We start from the raw sequence: 17,887 nt of genomic DNA, 5'->3' as shown, positions 1-17,887 counted from the left end.
TATTTGTTTGGTTTTCTTTTAATTAGACTTCAGTGATTCCTCAATATAAAATATGGCGCAATGTTACTACTTTTAGTGATCAGTGAAAATGAGTTAAAGGTCGTCAGTGTTCACAGGCCCATTATAAACAACTTCTCAGATCCCTCACAGGCAAACAACTGTTATTTTATTACTGGATTTCTTCCCAGGCGTCATGAACTTAACTTGATCTGTTGGACTGTGTTTTCTTTCTAAATTTGGTATGAAATATCCTCCAACACTCACTGAAAATCTAACCCTTGTGGATACACTGATGAGTTTTTAAGTACACGCTCAGCCAAATCGCTCTCAGCAGAAAGCAGAGTATGGTTTCCTTCCCTCATGGAGTCACTGTTGTCTTTGGGACAGAGACTTGCAGTTGTCAGTTTCCTGCATCAGCAGGGCAATAGCACTACTTTCTTCCTTTTTGTATATTTGCCCATGTCTGCAGGTAGGCATGGCCTCATACACTTGAAAAGATGTCTATAGTACTGGATAGATCCAGTGTCGCATTAGACAGATTCAAGTCATCCATCAGTGCATGGACATCTTGTCTGCAGGAACAAATGATCACGCCCCCATCCCTTTTATTATGCTGTGTCAGTCATGTTCAGGCTTTGTTATGACTACGGCATAAATCTACATTTCACCACGGCTGGAAATGTGAGCGGTCTCTCTGGGATTGGAGCAAGAATTTAAACATAAAGCCTGTTTTCTGTGCTCTCACTGCACTGTTATTATGGCTTTGGTTTGCGGGTTAATAATACTGTACATAACTTGGTCCATCAGTGCAGGCATCATGGTGATAAGTAGAGGAATGCACCCCTACCTTAGTGTTGTCAATGTCTCAGGATTTATCGTATACAGCAGTGATGTGACACTTCAAGCTGCAGCTACACTTCCATCCTGCAGGGGGCAGCATCCAGCTGGGAACAAGGGATCAGATGTGCCCTTCACTGTCAGCAGTATGAGATAATCACTGTCTTCTGGTCATTTTAGAATCATTTTATTTTGGGTAAATTTGTATGCAGTCACTTTTTGTCATTTTCAAGCTGATTTTCACTGATATTTGACTTATATATACTTATATATTTCATGGTACTGTATTGTAGAAATTTGCAGAGGTAGAATAAGTATTTTTGCTTTACTAAAGTAAAGTTACCACAGTGTAAAAATACTCAAATTATGGTACTTCATTCAGAATATTTCTTAAGTAAAAGTACATATGTATTATCAGCTATACTTAAAGTATTTAAGGTAAAATCACACAGCTACTTATAACAGCTACTTATAACAGCCCCTGTTATAAGTAGCATTTAAATATTGTATCCAGTTGAAGTGAAGCCAGTTTTAACTACTTGTGTCATTGTGTTTGATAATATAACCAATAATTCATATTCTGTAAGGTAATCACGTGTTTTGTACGTAAAATCTTAAAATGCCCAGTAAGAAGCAACTATAGCTACAGTAAAGGACTTGAGACTGGAGGTTTGTCCCAGGCATCCAGTGGTTTCATTTCCATACAGGTACTCATTGCACACTCTTTAACTCTTGCTCAAGTTACTGTATGTGATCCTTCATAGTGAAAATGACATTTGTGTTCATTTCTGTGAAACTGATTTAACTGTTGTGCTGTAACAAACTGAAGACTTTTCAAATCAATCTGTGCTTAAACACAGATTCTAAGAGCCTGTTAACTGATCTTTTTACTGTTTATAAATTAAATGAACCCAGTGGCTGCCTGGAACTACAGGAAAAGATACACCAAAAGTCTCCAACTGTATTGCCTGCATTTAAACATTGGATCCAAAAATATCACATTAAATATACATGATTTGTAGTTAAGGAGCTAAAACTTGCATAGATCATTTTACGCAATGAGAGGGAGTTTTAGGATATCTCAGAACAGCAAAAGCAAAATTTACCATATGCGAAATACTGAAGGACAATCAACATCTTAACACAATGCAAAAGTCAAATCTAGGTAGTACATACTGTTTGTGTGAAAGTGAATCTACAGTATTTGATACAAATGTCACTTTTCATTTTCCATATTTATTTCTTGAATTAAAAAGGACCAACACATGCACTCTGTCAGCCATGTAAAAACTATAAAAGTGATAAAGTTTTTTTTTAAGTAACTTTAAGGCCTGCACTAATCATAGCAGCAGGAGTGGAGGTAAATGAGAGAGGCTTCTGTCTTCCAGCAACCTCACATTTTCTAAATAACAGGGCAAAGGAAAACTTCACTGTCAGCATGCTGTGAGGCTCCTATGCCCTCGTTGGCGCTCTCTCTCTCTGATTTCCCCACTCAGACATATTATGCATTCCACAGCCGAGCGGTGATAATCCTCCCAAAATCTACACATTATGTCATACCAGCGAGCACTTGTGTCCTCAGCCTGCAAAAGGGTAAACTCGACGTGACTGTGGTGCAACATGAGCTCCACAACAGCTTTCTTGAGGAGCTCCTTGAGACTGAGACTGAAAACACTGTAAGTGCAGCCAGAATTAAAACCGTAAAAGGGCTGACATAAATATTCCATATGTTTTATTGATTTCTCATGTCTCATTTATCAAAAATGTCCTGTTTTTATTTCCCTTCTGTCTTGCCAGTATGTCACTGCCAATGGTTTAAAAGTGAAGCTTTTTTTTGTTTTTTGTTTGTTTTTGCTGTTGCAGATTACTCAATCAGGTTGACCTTTGACCTTTCAGAGAGTCCTGAACTCTTATTAAGGGTCACTGGCTGTCACCTGTGCTAAGCTTCAATGTGAAACTGCTCCATGCGTGAGTGTGTGACCCCCTACAGCTCTACTTTCCCTGGGCTCGGCCATGTTTTTCCCAGCTGACCGTTCAGCTGTTGCCAACACTTGTGCACTTGATAACTGCTGCCATAGCTCACAAATCAGCACGCTGCTTTTACAGCCAGTAATGATTTTAATGAAATCTCTCTGCTCCTGTCTCAGATGTGAGCCAAAATCTATAATTCAACAAAACAAAGCATTTGCAAGCATTTCCAAAAGTAAAAAAATGGTTTAGTTAATGTATGATACTCAAATGTGTGTTGTGCAAGAGATGGTGTGTGACAGGCCCTAAATTCCTCTGATGCTACCCTGAACTAGGCAGCTCTGTTTATGGTTTCTATATCAATTTAACATGTGTGCACATTGTTAAAGAAGCCTGCTCAAATGAAAGCTTTTTTTTTTTTTTTTTTTGCAAAAATAACACACAAGCCAAACATAATAATGTTAATTTGATTATTTAAAAACTGGAATTCACTATTCATTATACTGTATATTCATTTTTCAAATAGAGTTGACTTTAATGAAGTGCTGAAAAGTCCACCTCTTCCACATTGCTTCACTGGTGCAAAAGCATGAATTTCTGTTATCTGTCTGAATGGATGTGCCGCTGGAGCATATGCTCTCCTGTGTGATTATGGGTCAGTTTTGCACAGAAGGGGAGGTTATAACCAGTGTTGTATGCTTGCAGTGTGTAACCACTTACAATGCAACATTTGTCATTTGTAAATATTTGATTTGGATCACGATGGTTGCTGGCTCGTGGCTTTCAAATGGGTTTATGCAAGCCACTCTCCAGTTGACAATAACAACATAAGTTATGTAAAAACTAAACAGCAGTGTGTTGCACCTATTCTTGCTTTTTGCTGAGCTCTCAAGAATCAATCCATCATTTTCTGTCCCAAAAGCAAACAGCTCACATCCGCTCCTGTGTGAAAATCTAAGTGTTCGCTTCCTACCTATCCATCACACAACCTATTATGCTCCTCATTCAGACATCCATCAAACGTCACAAGTTCAGCCACACAATCCATCATGCTCTGCACTTGTCCCCGCCATTGGCTGAGGGTCTTTGTCGCTCCCGGAACGCCCAATGATGTGAGTTTCCTTTAAAGGCTAGAGGGCACGCCCCTGTCTCCTCCAGATTCTGATGGCTGAATTTAGACACAAACCACTTTTTTCTCCTGTCATCCAAAGGCCACAACCCAGGTCAGAGGTCAGAGGTGGGGTGGGGGTGGGGTGGTTGGCCTGGTTGCCAAGGAGGGATCCACCAACAAGGCATAGCCGCTGGTGCTCATTGGCCTGTGCAAACAGCAGATCCGCAGGCCTTACCGTGACTCTGACAGGCCTGAGAGCAGAGGAGGCCGAGCAGATTGCATTATCGCAATCAGACAAAAAGCAAGTGTTGATGAATGACAGGTTGTACAGAGCGTGCAGCGACACCTTCATTTGCAGCCGAGATTAAGTCAAGAGAGCTACAGCGGCAGGATGAGTTTTTGTTATTGTGATCAGTTAAAAACTTCTGTCATGGCTCAACGCATTGTATTATCTACCACAGTAGTGAACAGGATTGTGATGTAAAATACAAAACCTGATCCAAACAAAACCACGACAGGGTCAAGCTGCAAACCTGAATCCAAAGTTGGTGTTCTTATAAGAAAACCTGACTTCTGATATATTCTGATATCTCAGAGACAGCTTCATCAGCTTTCACAGGCCGCCAATCACCATGGCATGGTGACATCATGAGAAAGTTGTCCCTCTGTTGACAAGGCCTGCTGTTGCCATGGGGCTCCTGGAAATGGCACTGCGGATCCCAGTAAATGAAGGCTGCTGGGGGGAGGGGACATGAAGGCAAGTAAATAAAAGTGCCATTTGCAGTGTGTTTGCTTGACGTCTGCGGAGCCAAATTCTGTTATTGGGCATTGCTGAGCATTGAAGGTGGGGGAGGTGGGGGGGGCGCTCTCAGTTGCTCCTTGCAGCAGCCCCCCCCCCTCGTTTGCTGAATGAACAGGGCACCCCAACATGGCCTCTGGGAGCCATGTGAGCTGATAGCAGCCGCACACATTCACCCATTGAGAAAAGAGGACGATGTACGACAAAAGGACGACGGAGACGGTCTTGTGGGAGCAGACTGCAGCAGATAATCACCATTTACAAACAGAAATAATTACACATTATACAGAAATCAGCCAACAGTGACAAATCTACATGATAAAGCTTCGCCGTGTAGAGTTTTATATCACATGCAGCAGCTCTGTAAGTATTATCCAGGCCATTGCTACTGTATATTTTTAAATGGATGTGATCCCAAAAGTCTCTGCCAACTTTAAAGATAGAGTGAAACACTGTCATGACAGGCTACCATCAGCCAAAGCTAAGCAACCATGAGTTCAAAACCATCGGATGAAGACAGTGCCTGCTCTACTTCATGCACTCTAACCATTTACTCAGTTTGAGCACGCACTTCTGCAGATTCCCTTTGATACCTGATATTAAGACATGCAGGCCCATGCTGTGACCCCACAATCACTTTTTGCTAGAGGACACCCAACACCCTAGCCCTTAATCCTGCCATACTGCTTCGGTGGGAGAGGCAGGGCTGCGAGGCATTTCATGACTGTGAAACTCATGACCCACTGGGGATTAATAAGCATTCTGGGAGGCGCCTTATTGGCTTGTCGATCCTCTCTTTCTAACGTCTTCATCTCAACCTGGCTGGAACTGGATGGAAATCACATTCATGTTGTCAAACTAAATCAAAATATATAAATCTTATTAAAATGTTTTTAAGCAGCTCTAACACAAAACTGCATGCTCTAAGGACAGTGTGGATTTTTTTTGCCACACTAGAGGAGAGCCTCTAAGAACGACAATGTCAGACTGTTGGTTGGTCCAGACCAGCTCCTGCAATTTGGATGGACTATCATGACATTTGGCACAGATATCGAAGGCCTTGATAGGATAAATGCTGCGACTCTGATGATCTTCTGACTGTTCATCTCATGCAGTCACGGGCTCAAAATCTCAATTTGCCCAATACTTTGGGTTACAACCAGATACCTGCAAAATGAATTTGCCTCAAGCCAAGCTGTATTTTATGTTTAGTGCTAACGAGCAAATGATAGCATATTACCGGGCTAAGCTAAAATGATGAACTTGGTAAATATTACCAGCAAAACATCAGACTGGTAGCAGTGGCCCTGTGGGCATGTCAGCATGGGCACCACTACGGCACCACACGTCTACAGCCTCATATTAAGCCACTGGCTCGGCTGTAGACTGTAGACAGGGATTTCTTTCTCTCTGTGTAAATGAACTTATTTAACCAGAGAAAATTAAATTCACCATAAATTACTGTATAACTTCTTTCCGCCGTGGTGAGATTTGATTAACAAACACGAGGACAGAGTGCTGCAATCCTAAACTGAAGTGAGTTGTTGTTAAATAAAACAAATATGAGAAAATGAGTAATATCCCACATGATTCTTGTGGGAAAAAAAAAAAAATCACATTTTCATCTTGAAATTTGATAAATGATCTTAAGGCTGCATTACAGAAGTGTCAGCGCAGCACTGTGTCAGATTGGAGGCGTTAGGACTGCAGCTGCAGAGTGAGTTGTGGCTCAGTGTGGGTGGCGGCCATCTCTCTGCTGGGGTGGTGTGTTTATGTGTGCTGAGATTGGGGCCACGCGCACAGTGAAGGCATACACACTTAGACACACACACACACACATACACACACACTCACAGAAAAAACCACAGAGACTCTATTGATTCCGGCTAATCAAGGCAGCGGCAGTGGGGGAGGCTGCACACGCGTGTGTGTGTGTGTATGTGTGAAGTCAACACATTCCCCACATTCCAGCACTTCCCAGAGAGGCATAAAATCTTAGCCACTACACTGGGCTCACAGGCCTCTTCTCTCTGCTGGGGTCCTCCTGCCCTTTAACTCAACTGCCCTTCTTTCTGCCAAGTGACTGTGCACTTTGCCGTGACTGCAATTTTCTCTCTCTTTCTTTTTCTTTCTCTTCCTTAATTCCACCCACGAGATGACCATGCAGGGACTTCTGAGTGAATCACACCGACAAAGACAAAGACTCCACATAATCATGTCTGGTTTAGACTGGTCCTTCCTAACTGGAATTACAACAAAATCTGACCTCGCCCAAGCTGCAACTGACTTCATGTGCTTATATATAACAGATTAATTGAATAAGCTGCACCCAGTGACACTAGAACCAAACCCCTACTGAAAACTGCTGAGATGTATTTTATATGTAATTTATAAATGGCTAAATGAAATTAAATTTAATTTCATTTAAGATTGTTATTTTAATTTAGATCTGTTTTGCTTATCATCTGAAATAAACCCAGAGAGAAAGTGCTGTATCTGTGACAATAGCCAGTACAAAAACTATCTGTAGATAATTGTTATGGGGACACAGACGCTTTTTCTTCATTTCTGTCTATGATCACATTTTGTTTCCAATGGAGATTTGTCATGTGCTTTATCTTGTTAATAACCTCAGTGTCACAGACAAATAGCAGAGGTTTATACAGTACTGTGATTATTAGCATGAGCTTCCTTGCAGAGCTCCAATAAAAGAGTGCTATGGCCTATTATTTTTTTAATTACTTATTTCTATAAAACATAAAAAACACAGCAATCACAGTTTTATAGAGCTCAAGGAGATATCCTCAAATGTCTTGTTTTGTGAGAGCAACAGTCCAAAACCCAAAGATTTTCAATCTACTATACTGTAAGAGATTAGAAAAAGCTTCAAATTCTCCAATTGTGAAGCTGGAACCAATGTTTAAATTAAACTGATTATCAAAATAGCTGAAGACTACTTTTCTGTTGGGTTGACTAATTGATTAATTGACTAATCATTGCAGCTGTAAGTGAAAACAAACCTGTGTGAGAGCTTGAAGATAAATGCTGCTCCTGTTAACGGTGCTAATGAAAGAATCCTCACTAAACTGAGCTATCTGCAGCTCAGGGTGGAGACAGCTTCCGTGCACTGGACTAGATGGAATACATCAAACACTATCCATGCTCCTATTATATTGATTATGTACACAGTGGAATCACCTGAAGACTTTGCGCCTCTGTTACCAGCAGCTGCTGTTGGCCACATGATCCAGGCAGAGCGAGGCTGGTTGGCCTGAGAGGAAGGAGAGAGTGAGGTCTGACTACCAGGACAGCTGGACCAACGAAAACTCAACAGCCAACTAACCCTCTTCCTCCTCCTCCTCCTCCTCCTCTTCCTCCAAGGCTCCTAGTCTTAAAGCCAGAGCGACAAGGTTCGCAGTAAGGCATCGTTACCATAGAAACTCTGTTTGCATTTCCCAGTGAGCAATTCTGGGACCGCTGGCTTTCAGCTGGAATTCAGACATTCAATTCAAAGCACAGCGCTGTCTGGAAAAGCGATTGTCTATGTGGGGCAGTTTATTGAAAGACATTCTAGGTGCATTTCCGTTTAAGTGAAAAGGCAGACAAAAAGAGCCTCAGCCATGAACTGGATGTCATCTTAACAAGCCTGGCTTGCAGGCTGTATCATCTGGTGTGGTAGCCCAGCTATGGGTTCCAATAACCTGACTGGTTCCTTGTGTTTTATTTGAGGTGATGAAAATGAAAAGCCTTCATTTAAACAGGGAGCTCGGGCAGTACTGTGCCTGCCAATCAAAATTTGGAGTGTGGTTGGAGAGTGCTGCTCTCTGCTGCGTGCCCAGTCACAGGGCTGTATTCAGGTCTGTCTTCAGTCCTCTCTCTCATACCAGACTGCTGCGCTGGAACAAAGAGGCCTTTCACATTGACCTTGACACACGGCCACCCCCATCACCACAGGAACCAGCACAGAGGAATCCACCCCAACTCTCTGATATCAATCTCTCTGTACCCCTGGCAGACAGCCCCAGCTCAAGGCTGAGGTGAAGCTTGGAGAGGATAATGCACATCATATGATGGTGTTTTTATTGCAACCAGGAAATGTGGAAAAACCTATGCCATTAGCAACACTGTGATATTTTATATCTGAAATTATCCACTACATCCATAGCCATCTACACCAAAATGTAAAATATGAGTATTTTTGCCAGATATTGTGACAGCGATATGAGTCACAATTTCAGTTGGAACAGTCATTTGCATTTCATTTTCACTGATGAATATAACTGATTTTTTTTTTGTCAGGGCATGTACAAAGAAGCCTGTTCCTTTATGTCTGCAGAATCTGATTTATAGCCCGGGGCATCTCCAACACCACCTCAAAGAAATTGCAGCTCTTGCAATTTGGATAATGCACTTGGCCATAATGCAATTTCGATAATATTTCAGTTCATGGTTCATAGTTTTAATGAGTCCAAATTATTATTTCTTTTAAATATATTTATATAATTAGCTGTGAAATTAACAATTATTTTCATTGTCAGTTATTAGTTATTATTAGGCAATTATTTTCCAAATTAACAGATTAATCTTTTGGTTACTAAATTGTCAACAAATAGTAAAAGAAGTGCCCATCACAGGTCCCCAGGGCCAAAGGTGACATCCTCACACATCTCATCCAACATTTCCAAAGCCCAGAATAATCAGTTTACAGTAATATAAAAATATAGCGAAGCAGCAAATCCTCACATTAGAAAATCTGCAAATATCTGCTCAAAAACAGGTGTAATGGATTTGCATTTTTATTTTCTGTTCTGTTTGTTTTCTGGTTTGTTCTGATGTATTGATTCAGCTCTAAATAAAATCCCACGTTAAAAAAAAAAAATAAATAAATCTACTATGCTCACTGAATAGTCAAAACCCAAAACAATGGTCTGACATTTGCTGACTGAAGATTTAGTCACATGTAAGCACCACAAACGTGAACACTGTTCCATGGAATAAAAGCTTTTATTCTCAAGAACAAAAGAGATTTATCTTATTTTTGGTTTGTTTTTGTGTGTTTTTTTTTTTTAACAATTGTACAGCCTGAAAAGCTCATGAACTCAGGCATTAAATTGCAAATCATTTTTTAAACAAAATAAAAATAAGAGGCTTTCACTTTATACATTTCTTTCATAAGAAATAACTTCAGAACTGTACATCAAGCTTTTTACAAAGCACGCAGAGCTTCAAAATATACAATGTTCATTCACATTTTATACACATAAAAACCAAACGGCGTCTGCTACATTTAAAACCTGGGGAGTTCCACGTCTGCGAGAAAAGGCAGTCCCAACACATTCCACTTCGCATCATGTCCACCTTTGAGAACAGAGTCCGGCTAACGTGCTGCTTGGCAACATCCAGGAGCTCCATTCATTGTCTCCAAAGAGTCATGAGACAGCAGAGGAGAGAGACGCTGCCGCTGCGCCAGTCTGTCAGTCTTTTCTCTCCTCAGCATGAACACGTGGTTCAGCTCTCGTCCCCACCCGCCAAGGACTTGTCCTTACATCCAAGCATGGGCTCAGGTAACCCAGTCAATCAGAGTCCACGTGACAGGGGTTGGTCCCCTGCTGCTGTGCCTCTTGATACGACCGCAGGAAGTCTTTGTAGCGTGGGGCGCAGCCCATCCAGGCCTCCCCAAACCTCACTGTCCCAGTGAAGAGGAACTCGCCCTCGCCAGACCTCACCCCACACTGCAGGGGCATCTTGATGTGACCAGTCCAGGTCCGTACCCTCACACCACCAGATGCAAAGACCTGGGTCTTCTGTCTGTAGAGGTGACTGATCTGCACAGTGACAGACGACTGCTCCTCCTCCTGCTCCACCTTCTTAATGCTGCCCCGTGCCACTGGAAACACCAAACAGGAAGACCACATTTAGATCCTGGCAATAGCTACATTTCATTGGACACTTCCGCCCACTGTACACCAGCAGGTAATTCTGTAATTCTTCAAAACAGCACTGTTACTTACCAAAGTCACTGGTGCAGACGGCTAGAAGCATCTCAGCATCGCTGCAGGGCTGACAAGGTGCTGAGTGGAAATAAAGGAAGAGGGTGGATGAGTTTGTAGCCAAAATTTAACTCAGCACTACAAACAGACACAGGAAAAGTCCATGATTTCTTTAGCACTCCGGGTCTTTCAGCGTGATAAAAATCTTGCTGACAGGTCCACAAGTTTACAATTAAGTATCACTTACAAAAACACACAACTGTGGCTGGTCCAGGCATGTAGGAATACGTGTTCCTCACACACACACAGCTCGAGTCACAGTAATTTCCATCCCCACAAATGATCATTTATTTACAAAAGACGACGGAGCAGGATTCAGCTCTGGGTTTTGCACCAAACAGAGCTAATCATTGTTTATTAAAGAAAATGCTGACGTGTGTGTGTGTGTGTGTGTGTGTGTGTGTGTGTGTGTGTGTGTGTGTGGGTGTGCGTGCGTGTGTGTATGTTTAATGCTCAAAGCGGCTGTTCCATAAGCTTCCCCCACCACAACAGGAACCCCTTGACACTCCATGACAAACAAGGACCAGATGAGAAGGATGAGGAGAGCAGAAAGACAAGCAGAGGCTACATCTCTGACCTGAGCTCTGTTAGTGTTTGAGCAGACCTGCTGGGACTGAAACTGCACAACCACAACTCGAACATCAAGTAGAGTTTTTAACAGCCTTAAAAAGAGGCTAAATTATGAGAGGCCATTGTGTTGTAACTAGAGGGCAAATAATTGGATGTAAAGAAAAAGTGAACAGCCTCCACTCAGTACTTTAAAAACCTGCCCCAGGCTAGATTTCACCTTTGATTGGAGGCTGCAGAGCAGCAAACCTGCCGGCCCTCCACCAGTGTTTTATGGCAGGAGAAAGGGCTTTAAATGAGAGCAGTCAAGTCAATGATTAGTTGACTCAGGTGGTCCTGTGGCTAGCCTCACCAGAACGCCTTTATTGGCCCTAAACCTGTTGTGGTTTTTCCTCAGCAGCAGAGGGGCACACAGGGGCAGGTTTGGAGAGCAGCGGGGGCAGAGGGAGGGGTGTCAAGTCAGCAGTGGGCTGAGGGTGGGGCAGCAAGAGGGTGTCTATCCACTAAATTAGAGGAGAAATGACCGAAACTGTTAACTCAGGTGGAACACACCAGAAATCCCCCTAATCTACACATCTGGCCATGAAGCAGAGCAGAAGAAAGATTCATTGAGTTTACAGAAAAATGTGTTGACCATTATTAAATGAAAAACGCTTCTTGCTAAAGAAGAAATTTGTGCCCTCTGTCATCTGTAGGAGCTGAGCTGGGGCTTATTTTTAGCTGGCTTGCCTGAAGTTGAGCGTATAGGGGTGAGGGGTGAGCATGTCTTAGGTCAGCCTGTGTAGCAACATGAGGCACTGCTGCACCACTACAGAGATCAGAGATCAATCAGCCACAAGCTCGGGCGGCTTTAGAACAGCTGGAGAGCCGGGAGACTTCAGAGAGGCCGACCTCGCCCAGAGGCCGTAGCGGAGCGCAAAAGGCACTTTGAAGTGAGCCTGCGTGCTGCCGTAGCATCAGACAGAGCAGCGGGCCGAGGCCCTAAACCCAGGGGTGTTTTTTCTTTCCTCCAAAGCCGAGCAGCCCGGGGCTCACATGTCAGACATGAAACAGAACCACAGGAATGGGCCGAGAGCGGAGTCAGCATCTCTCTCTGGCCCGTGCACATGCAGCGCCACTCTGATCAGAACCACTTCACAAAAGGCAGAGAGGGATGAGGGATGGGAGGAGTGGTAGCGGAGGAGTGGAGGAGGCACACACAGTGTCCCTGTAACATCTGGGCCCTGATGCATTCCACTGTAATGGAGCACAACTTGCTAATACCACTCAGCACAGACAGAAACCACATAAAACAGACAGGAAGCGAGAGGGAAGATGTATGGAGAGGAATGAAAAGAAAAATACCGGAATGATAAATGGACAAGAAAGAAATTAAGAGGTAGGAAATACTGAGAGAGGGGAATAATTTAAGTGAGCTGAAAGGGAGGCCGAGGGAGTGACAGCAAGAAAAGAAGGAGTGGGGGGGGGGGGGGGGGGGGGGGGGGGGGACAAGCCTATATGCTCCTAGAAGTTCCTCCCAACATCTGGTTGAAGATACATTCCAGCTTGATGGTGAGCAACGCAATCCCAGCACAGCGGGTCAGAGAGAAGAGGAAGGGAGAGGAAAGATTGAAGAAAGAGGGAAGAAAAAAAAAAAAAAGAGAAGATGAGAAGAAGCGAAGAGGCGAAGAGGCAATCAATCCACCAGCTCAGGCCTCAGATGACACGAGACCACTGTCTTTGTGAATCATCCTGGTGCTATCTCAGGCCACATCAGAGCACCACATTATAGCTGCAGAGCTGAGCGGAGTACACTAATGTGGTTGAAACAGCTCCACACACACACACACACACACACACACACACACACACACACACACACTTAACCCTCTCTCTCCTTCTCTCTCTCTCTCTCTCCCTCTCTCTGCTGTGCCAGATAAATGACGCAGGGTGTGGATATGTGAAGCCAGAGAGCCGTAAAAACAGATGTGGGCCTGATACTGCTCATATTTTTGCTTTAGGTGGAAAAAAAAACACGGTTGCTCGCACAGTTGCGCAGCTTGAACCTTCGCAGGTTTGGCAGGTACGCAGCGTGAAAATAGTTGGCTGTTTTTCCAGTGGAGGCCTTCTGTTTGGCTGTGCCCCTCCACAAACAAGCCATCAAAAAATAACTACTACAGTTTCGAGCCATGCAGCATTTTTTGAGTCATGTTGTGAAATGGGTTGAAATATTCAACATTTTATACTAAAAAAAAAAACAAAAAGTTCCATAAAACCTTACAGGCTGCAGATTGTGATGCGTTGATGCTCAGTGAGTTTGACTGATACCCCCCCCCAAAACCAAAATGTACAGAAAACTCTTCCAGAGAAATGGACTTTGGCTTCAGTGTTAGCTGTGTGCTGGAGCAAATGTTGAGTTTCCTACTAATAAAGTCCAACTTAATAAAAGTTTCCACCAGTAGATGGCTGCATTTAGTCCACGGCACACACCACAGGGGACAAAGCACAAAGGAACCCATTTCTAGAGGGAATCAATCACAAGTCTACAGACTTTTATAATGGCCACCCAGATAAAGTAAAAGACATTTATCTGCTCGCCTTCCACTGATACCGTTTTATAGAAGGAGACAAGTCTTACCACCCAGTGTGTGCGCTTCTGCTCCCAGCCTGTCGCTGACCAGCTCGTACTGGAACGCCGTGATCCGCCGGCTGATGTCCGTGCGTGGGACGGCCTCGATGAAGAGCGCGCCCTCCTGGATGCTGAAGCAGTGCACCTTGCCCCGGGCCTGGTCCTGCTCGGGCAGCAGTAACCGAAGCTTGCCATTGCGGTCCAGGTAGATGTTGGTGCCACTGGAGTCTGTGGAGGGTTTAATGCACACAGAGAGGCGAGCGGCAGCAGGGGAGACCGTGTTGGGTCTGAGGTTCACGATGATGGCCCCTGTGGGATATAGCCATTCCAAAGAGCCTTGGGAGCAGCGTAGGTACACCTGCTCCACGTCCCTGGCGTGGCCTTCGTGAGTCAGACCGCTAGAAGAAAAAGACAGGAGAACATGTCAGCCATGCAACACTAAAGGCAGCAGGAATTGAACCTTATAATGTGAAAGCGTTATTTCTGCCGATGTGTTCTAAAACTCACCCTGATTTTTTTTTTTATTCTTTAATACAACATAAAGGGATCATTCAGTCGCCTAAAAATGATTTTCTGGTCATTTAAAGACTGCATTAACTGACCAAGGTGAAGACCTCGGGCAGACTCTGAGGACATTAAACCACATTCCTCCGAAAGCATTAAGGGCCGTCTGTGCACAAGACTGGCTGCATGACCAGTCACGAGCCTGAGCAGCCAAACTGACCTCAGCGCCAACACACACTCCCCATACCACATTGTTCCTCCCAGAGCTTTGGCAAAATGCACCACTGGCAGGCTGCCTTTGGGAAGAGTTTGGAAGCAGAAATGGATGAATGGAGGGACACAGGGGCTTCTGGGCAGACAACAGCAGCAACAGTAGCTGGGCCTGCTGCATGCAAGTGCAAATGCAGGTCACGCACCGAACCTCCCCTTGCTTTCAAGCCACCAAAGAGACTGGAAGAGACTTGTCCGGGCAGCACTTCGGACTCTGGCGCCAGCATGACCAAATGACTCCCTCCAGAACTTAATGCCTGGTCAGGGTTTGAAAACTCCGGTCTGTCAGTCATTCTGTGGCAAAGCCAGAGGCAGGAAGCCATCAGCAGTCTACCAGCGCGTGCATGCCAAGCTAGCGGTTTGACTCTGAGGGAGAAACGCCCAGTTTCTTGAAAATGAGATGCTGAAATTCAAATTTGCCATGGATCTAAAGGAACTCATGGCACATGCTAAGCATATGCAGCTGAAGCCCCATAACCAGGCTCTCCTCAGCACGCCTCTAATTAAGTCCTTTCTAACTTCATCACTTCTGCATGCAATTAAAGCAGATTAGTCAAGTCTCCCTAATGAACAACAGATTATTGGTTAAGAGCTCAAAGTACTGAATATGGCCTACCCCTCCTGACTGGAGGATGAAAAACAAAACCACACAGCCTCTCAAGTGCAAAACAGATTTCAGCAGATGTTTGATGGGAGGTGAAACTTTCCAGTATATGCTGCCTGAGGTTTAAGAATCTATTTGGAATATTTTTTAAAAACTTTAACCATAATACTTAAAAGCTCTTGACACATCTGTAAATGTGATTCTGTGAATATTTCAGCACTTTTGTGGGCTTCATTAAGCCTAGACGAAAGTATCAACTGTCCAACAGCAGAATAATGACGCTGCCTGAGATTTTTCATGCTACATTTGATCACTGGAATAAATAATGATTCAATGTATTATTCTGTACTATTTCCATACTCGTCAAAAGTTAACATTATTCTAAATAACAGAGAGAACAAATGGATTGAAAAGCTTTTTCTGAGTCACATCTTGATTATCATTCATATTATCTTTCACATATCCAGAGCAACCCAGACCAAACACCACTGCACTTCTCACAAAATGAATGTAGTCAGTAAACCACACTTTGAACTTTGTTTCTATATTTGTATTTTGTTATCTTTTCTGTGTCCTCTTCGTTAAAGCGTCGGTTTCGGGTCACAGTCATCTCAGGTCGCAGCAGCTCGCAGACTTTCAGACTTTTTTTTATTATTATTATTATTATTATTACAATCGCTTCACTTCGCTTTTTTTTTTTTTTTTTTCCAATAAACAGCTCAGAGAGAACCTCACCTGCCCTTCCAGCTGCACTGGTCGCTTGAGTACTGGCAGAAAGAAATCCGACAGAGCAGGAGAAGAGGCAGCAGGGAGGCCAGCATCTGGGTGAGCACGTTCATCTCGCCGCTCACTTCGCCTCCTCTCTAGAGAAACTGTGATAAAGTCCGCCGCCGTGTTTCCAGCTACATGGCGTTTCCATGTGCCCCCGGATCGCTCCGTGCTGTTTCCCCGGGGGGGGGGGGGGGGGGGTTTCTCCTGTTATTCTCGGGAGGTTCAGATGACTTGAGGCGCTTAATCACTCTCGCTTCGTGGCGCCCAGTGCTGACAGCCCTCCGTAAAATGTGAAGTGAGCTGAGCCGCGACTTCGCTCTTGCGGCGCTGACTGCCCCTCCACGTCACACCCCATCCGCAGCAGTTTGTCATGTATGCTGCATTCAAGTGCTCAGCCCGTGTCCGATTTCGCAGCGTCGCTAAAAAAGAAAACTTACCGTAGTACTGCGGTAGTTTGGAGTATATAAAGTTGGCAGAAGTGCTTTTTAACAACCGGAACTGAGCGACTCTATTATGCAGTGGTAGAATAAAGGGGTAGGCTAAATTTTAATTAGTTAATTTGCCAATTGTGCCAATTTTACAGTACCGGTAATTGATTGAATTACATTTAAAAATGTATTCTTTTTTCGTTTTATTAGTTACAATACATAAGGTACATCTGAGTAAATAACTATCACATAAAAATGTCACTTTCCCCATTATTTTCTATTTTTTCTATTATTTTTTATTTATTTATTTATTTATTTTGAGACGCGTTGACTATTCCTTTTCTGACAAGAAGTAGACAAGTTTGTGACAGCACTTGAAGGCAGCTTCAAAGTTCAGAATTTGTTTGCAAAGGCCAACAGCAGCCCTGCATGCTCATGTTTTGAGATTTGAGGACTGAAAAGTGGTTATTATTTGTATTATATTGTGTATTATAAACAGTACATTAGCAATTACCCCAATAACCACCATCCATTTGTATAGCCTTTGATTCAATTATTTCCAAAATTGTACATGGATCAACATTTACTGTATGGAGGGCACTACTTTACTTGGAGCATATTAACTGTTATTTATGTTCAGATGATTTCTTGGCCAGAGAGAAGAAGCAACTGAAATTGAAAATTGTGGCTTGGTCATCTGGTCATAGCCCCACAATTATCTGAACATATTGGGAGAGTAAATGAATGAAATGAAAAGCATAAGTATTGGTTAAGTAAACACAACTTCATATGTTGTTTTTTTCTCAAATAATGATGGTTCTGTGCCTAAAATTTAAAAATTATTGTCACAGTGGCTCCATGTTTTAGATTTATTCTGCAACAGTTCATTTTGAAGATGAGTGGGAAATTGGAAAACCACATGTCACAAAACCAAAGCATGGATTCCAGACAGCTCTCAGGTCAGGGAGCCATTTCAGAGGATCCAAGAAAAACAGTTAAATCATTATTAACTTGTATCATTAGGTAACATTGACAGGTGGTCTATAACTTTATGACACATACAAGTTCAAACCAAAGTTTGAAGATACTCCTGAGTCTCAGACATGTTTACATGTGGCGCTGTTTCTGAGTGCAACGAGAGCTGCAGGGACTTGTAGAGCGGTGGGGTCCGTTGCTGCTGGGTGCATCTGTAAACATGAACTACTCATCACTCAAGTAATGGATCCTGAGCAACGTTTTCTTATGAAACAAGATGTTTTGCGTGTTGGTGTATGGCATGGGAAGGAAACCCGTCTGACGAGGAAAACCAGCAGTTTGTAACCGCTACTTTTCCTCTCTGGTTTCTTAGGACTTGGAGTTGGTTGTGGCTG

General features: G+C 43.3%; 1 protein-coding gene across 1 annotated transcript; it reads right to left on the bottom strand.

The window, feature by feature from the left end:
- Positions 1-9,700: 9,700 nt before the first annotated feature.
- On the bottom strand, positions 9,701-16,428 carry metrnla (meteorin like, glial cell differentiation regulator a). The gene is made up of 4 exons (XM_071473098.1): positions 16,054-16,428; positions 13,950-14,338; positions 10,727-10,786; positions 9,701-10,602 (listed from the first exon to the last, which is right to left on the bottom strand). Exons 1-4 carry the CDS (start codon positions 16,155-16,157, stop codon positions 10,289-10,291), a joined length of 867 nt encoding a protein of 288 aa, XP_071329199.1. The 5' UTR covers positions 16,158-16,428; the 3' UTR covers positions 9,701-10,288.
- Positions 16,429-17,887: the final 1,459 nt, after the last annotated feature.

Source organism: Trachinotus anak, unplaced genomic scaffold, assembly GCF_046630095.1.
Source record: "Trachinotus anak isolate AG129_WGS33_773 ecotype Australia unplaced genomic scaffold, CSIRO_AGI_Tana_v1 ptg000003l, whole genome shotgun sequence".
NCBI classification, from domain to species: Eukaryota; Metazoa; Chordata; class Actinopteri; order Carangiformes; family Carangidae; genus Trachinotus; species Trachinotus anak.
Note: the sequence above shows the minus strand (reverse complement) of the source record. Positions and strands in the feature narration are given on the sequence as shown.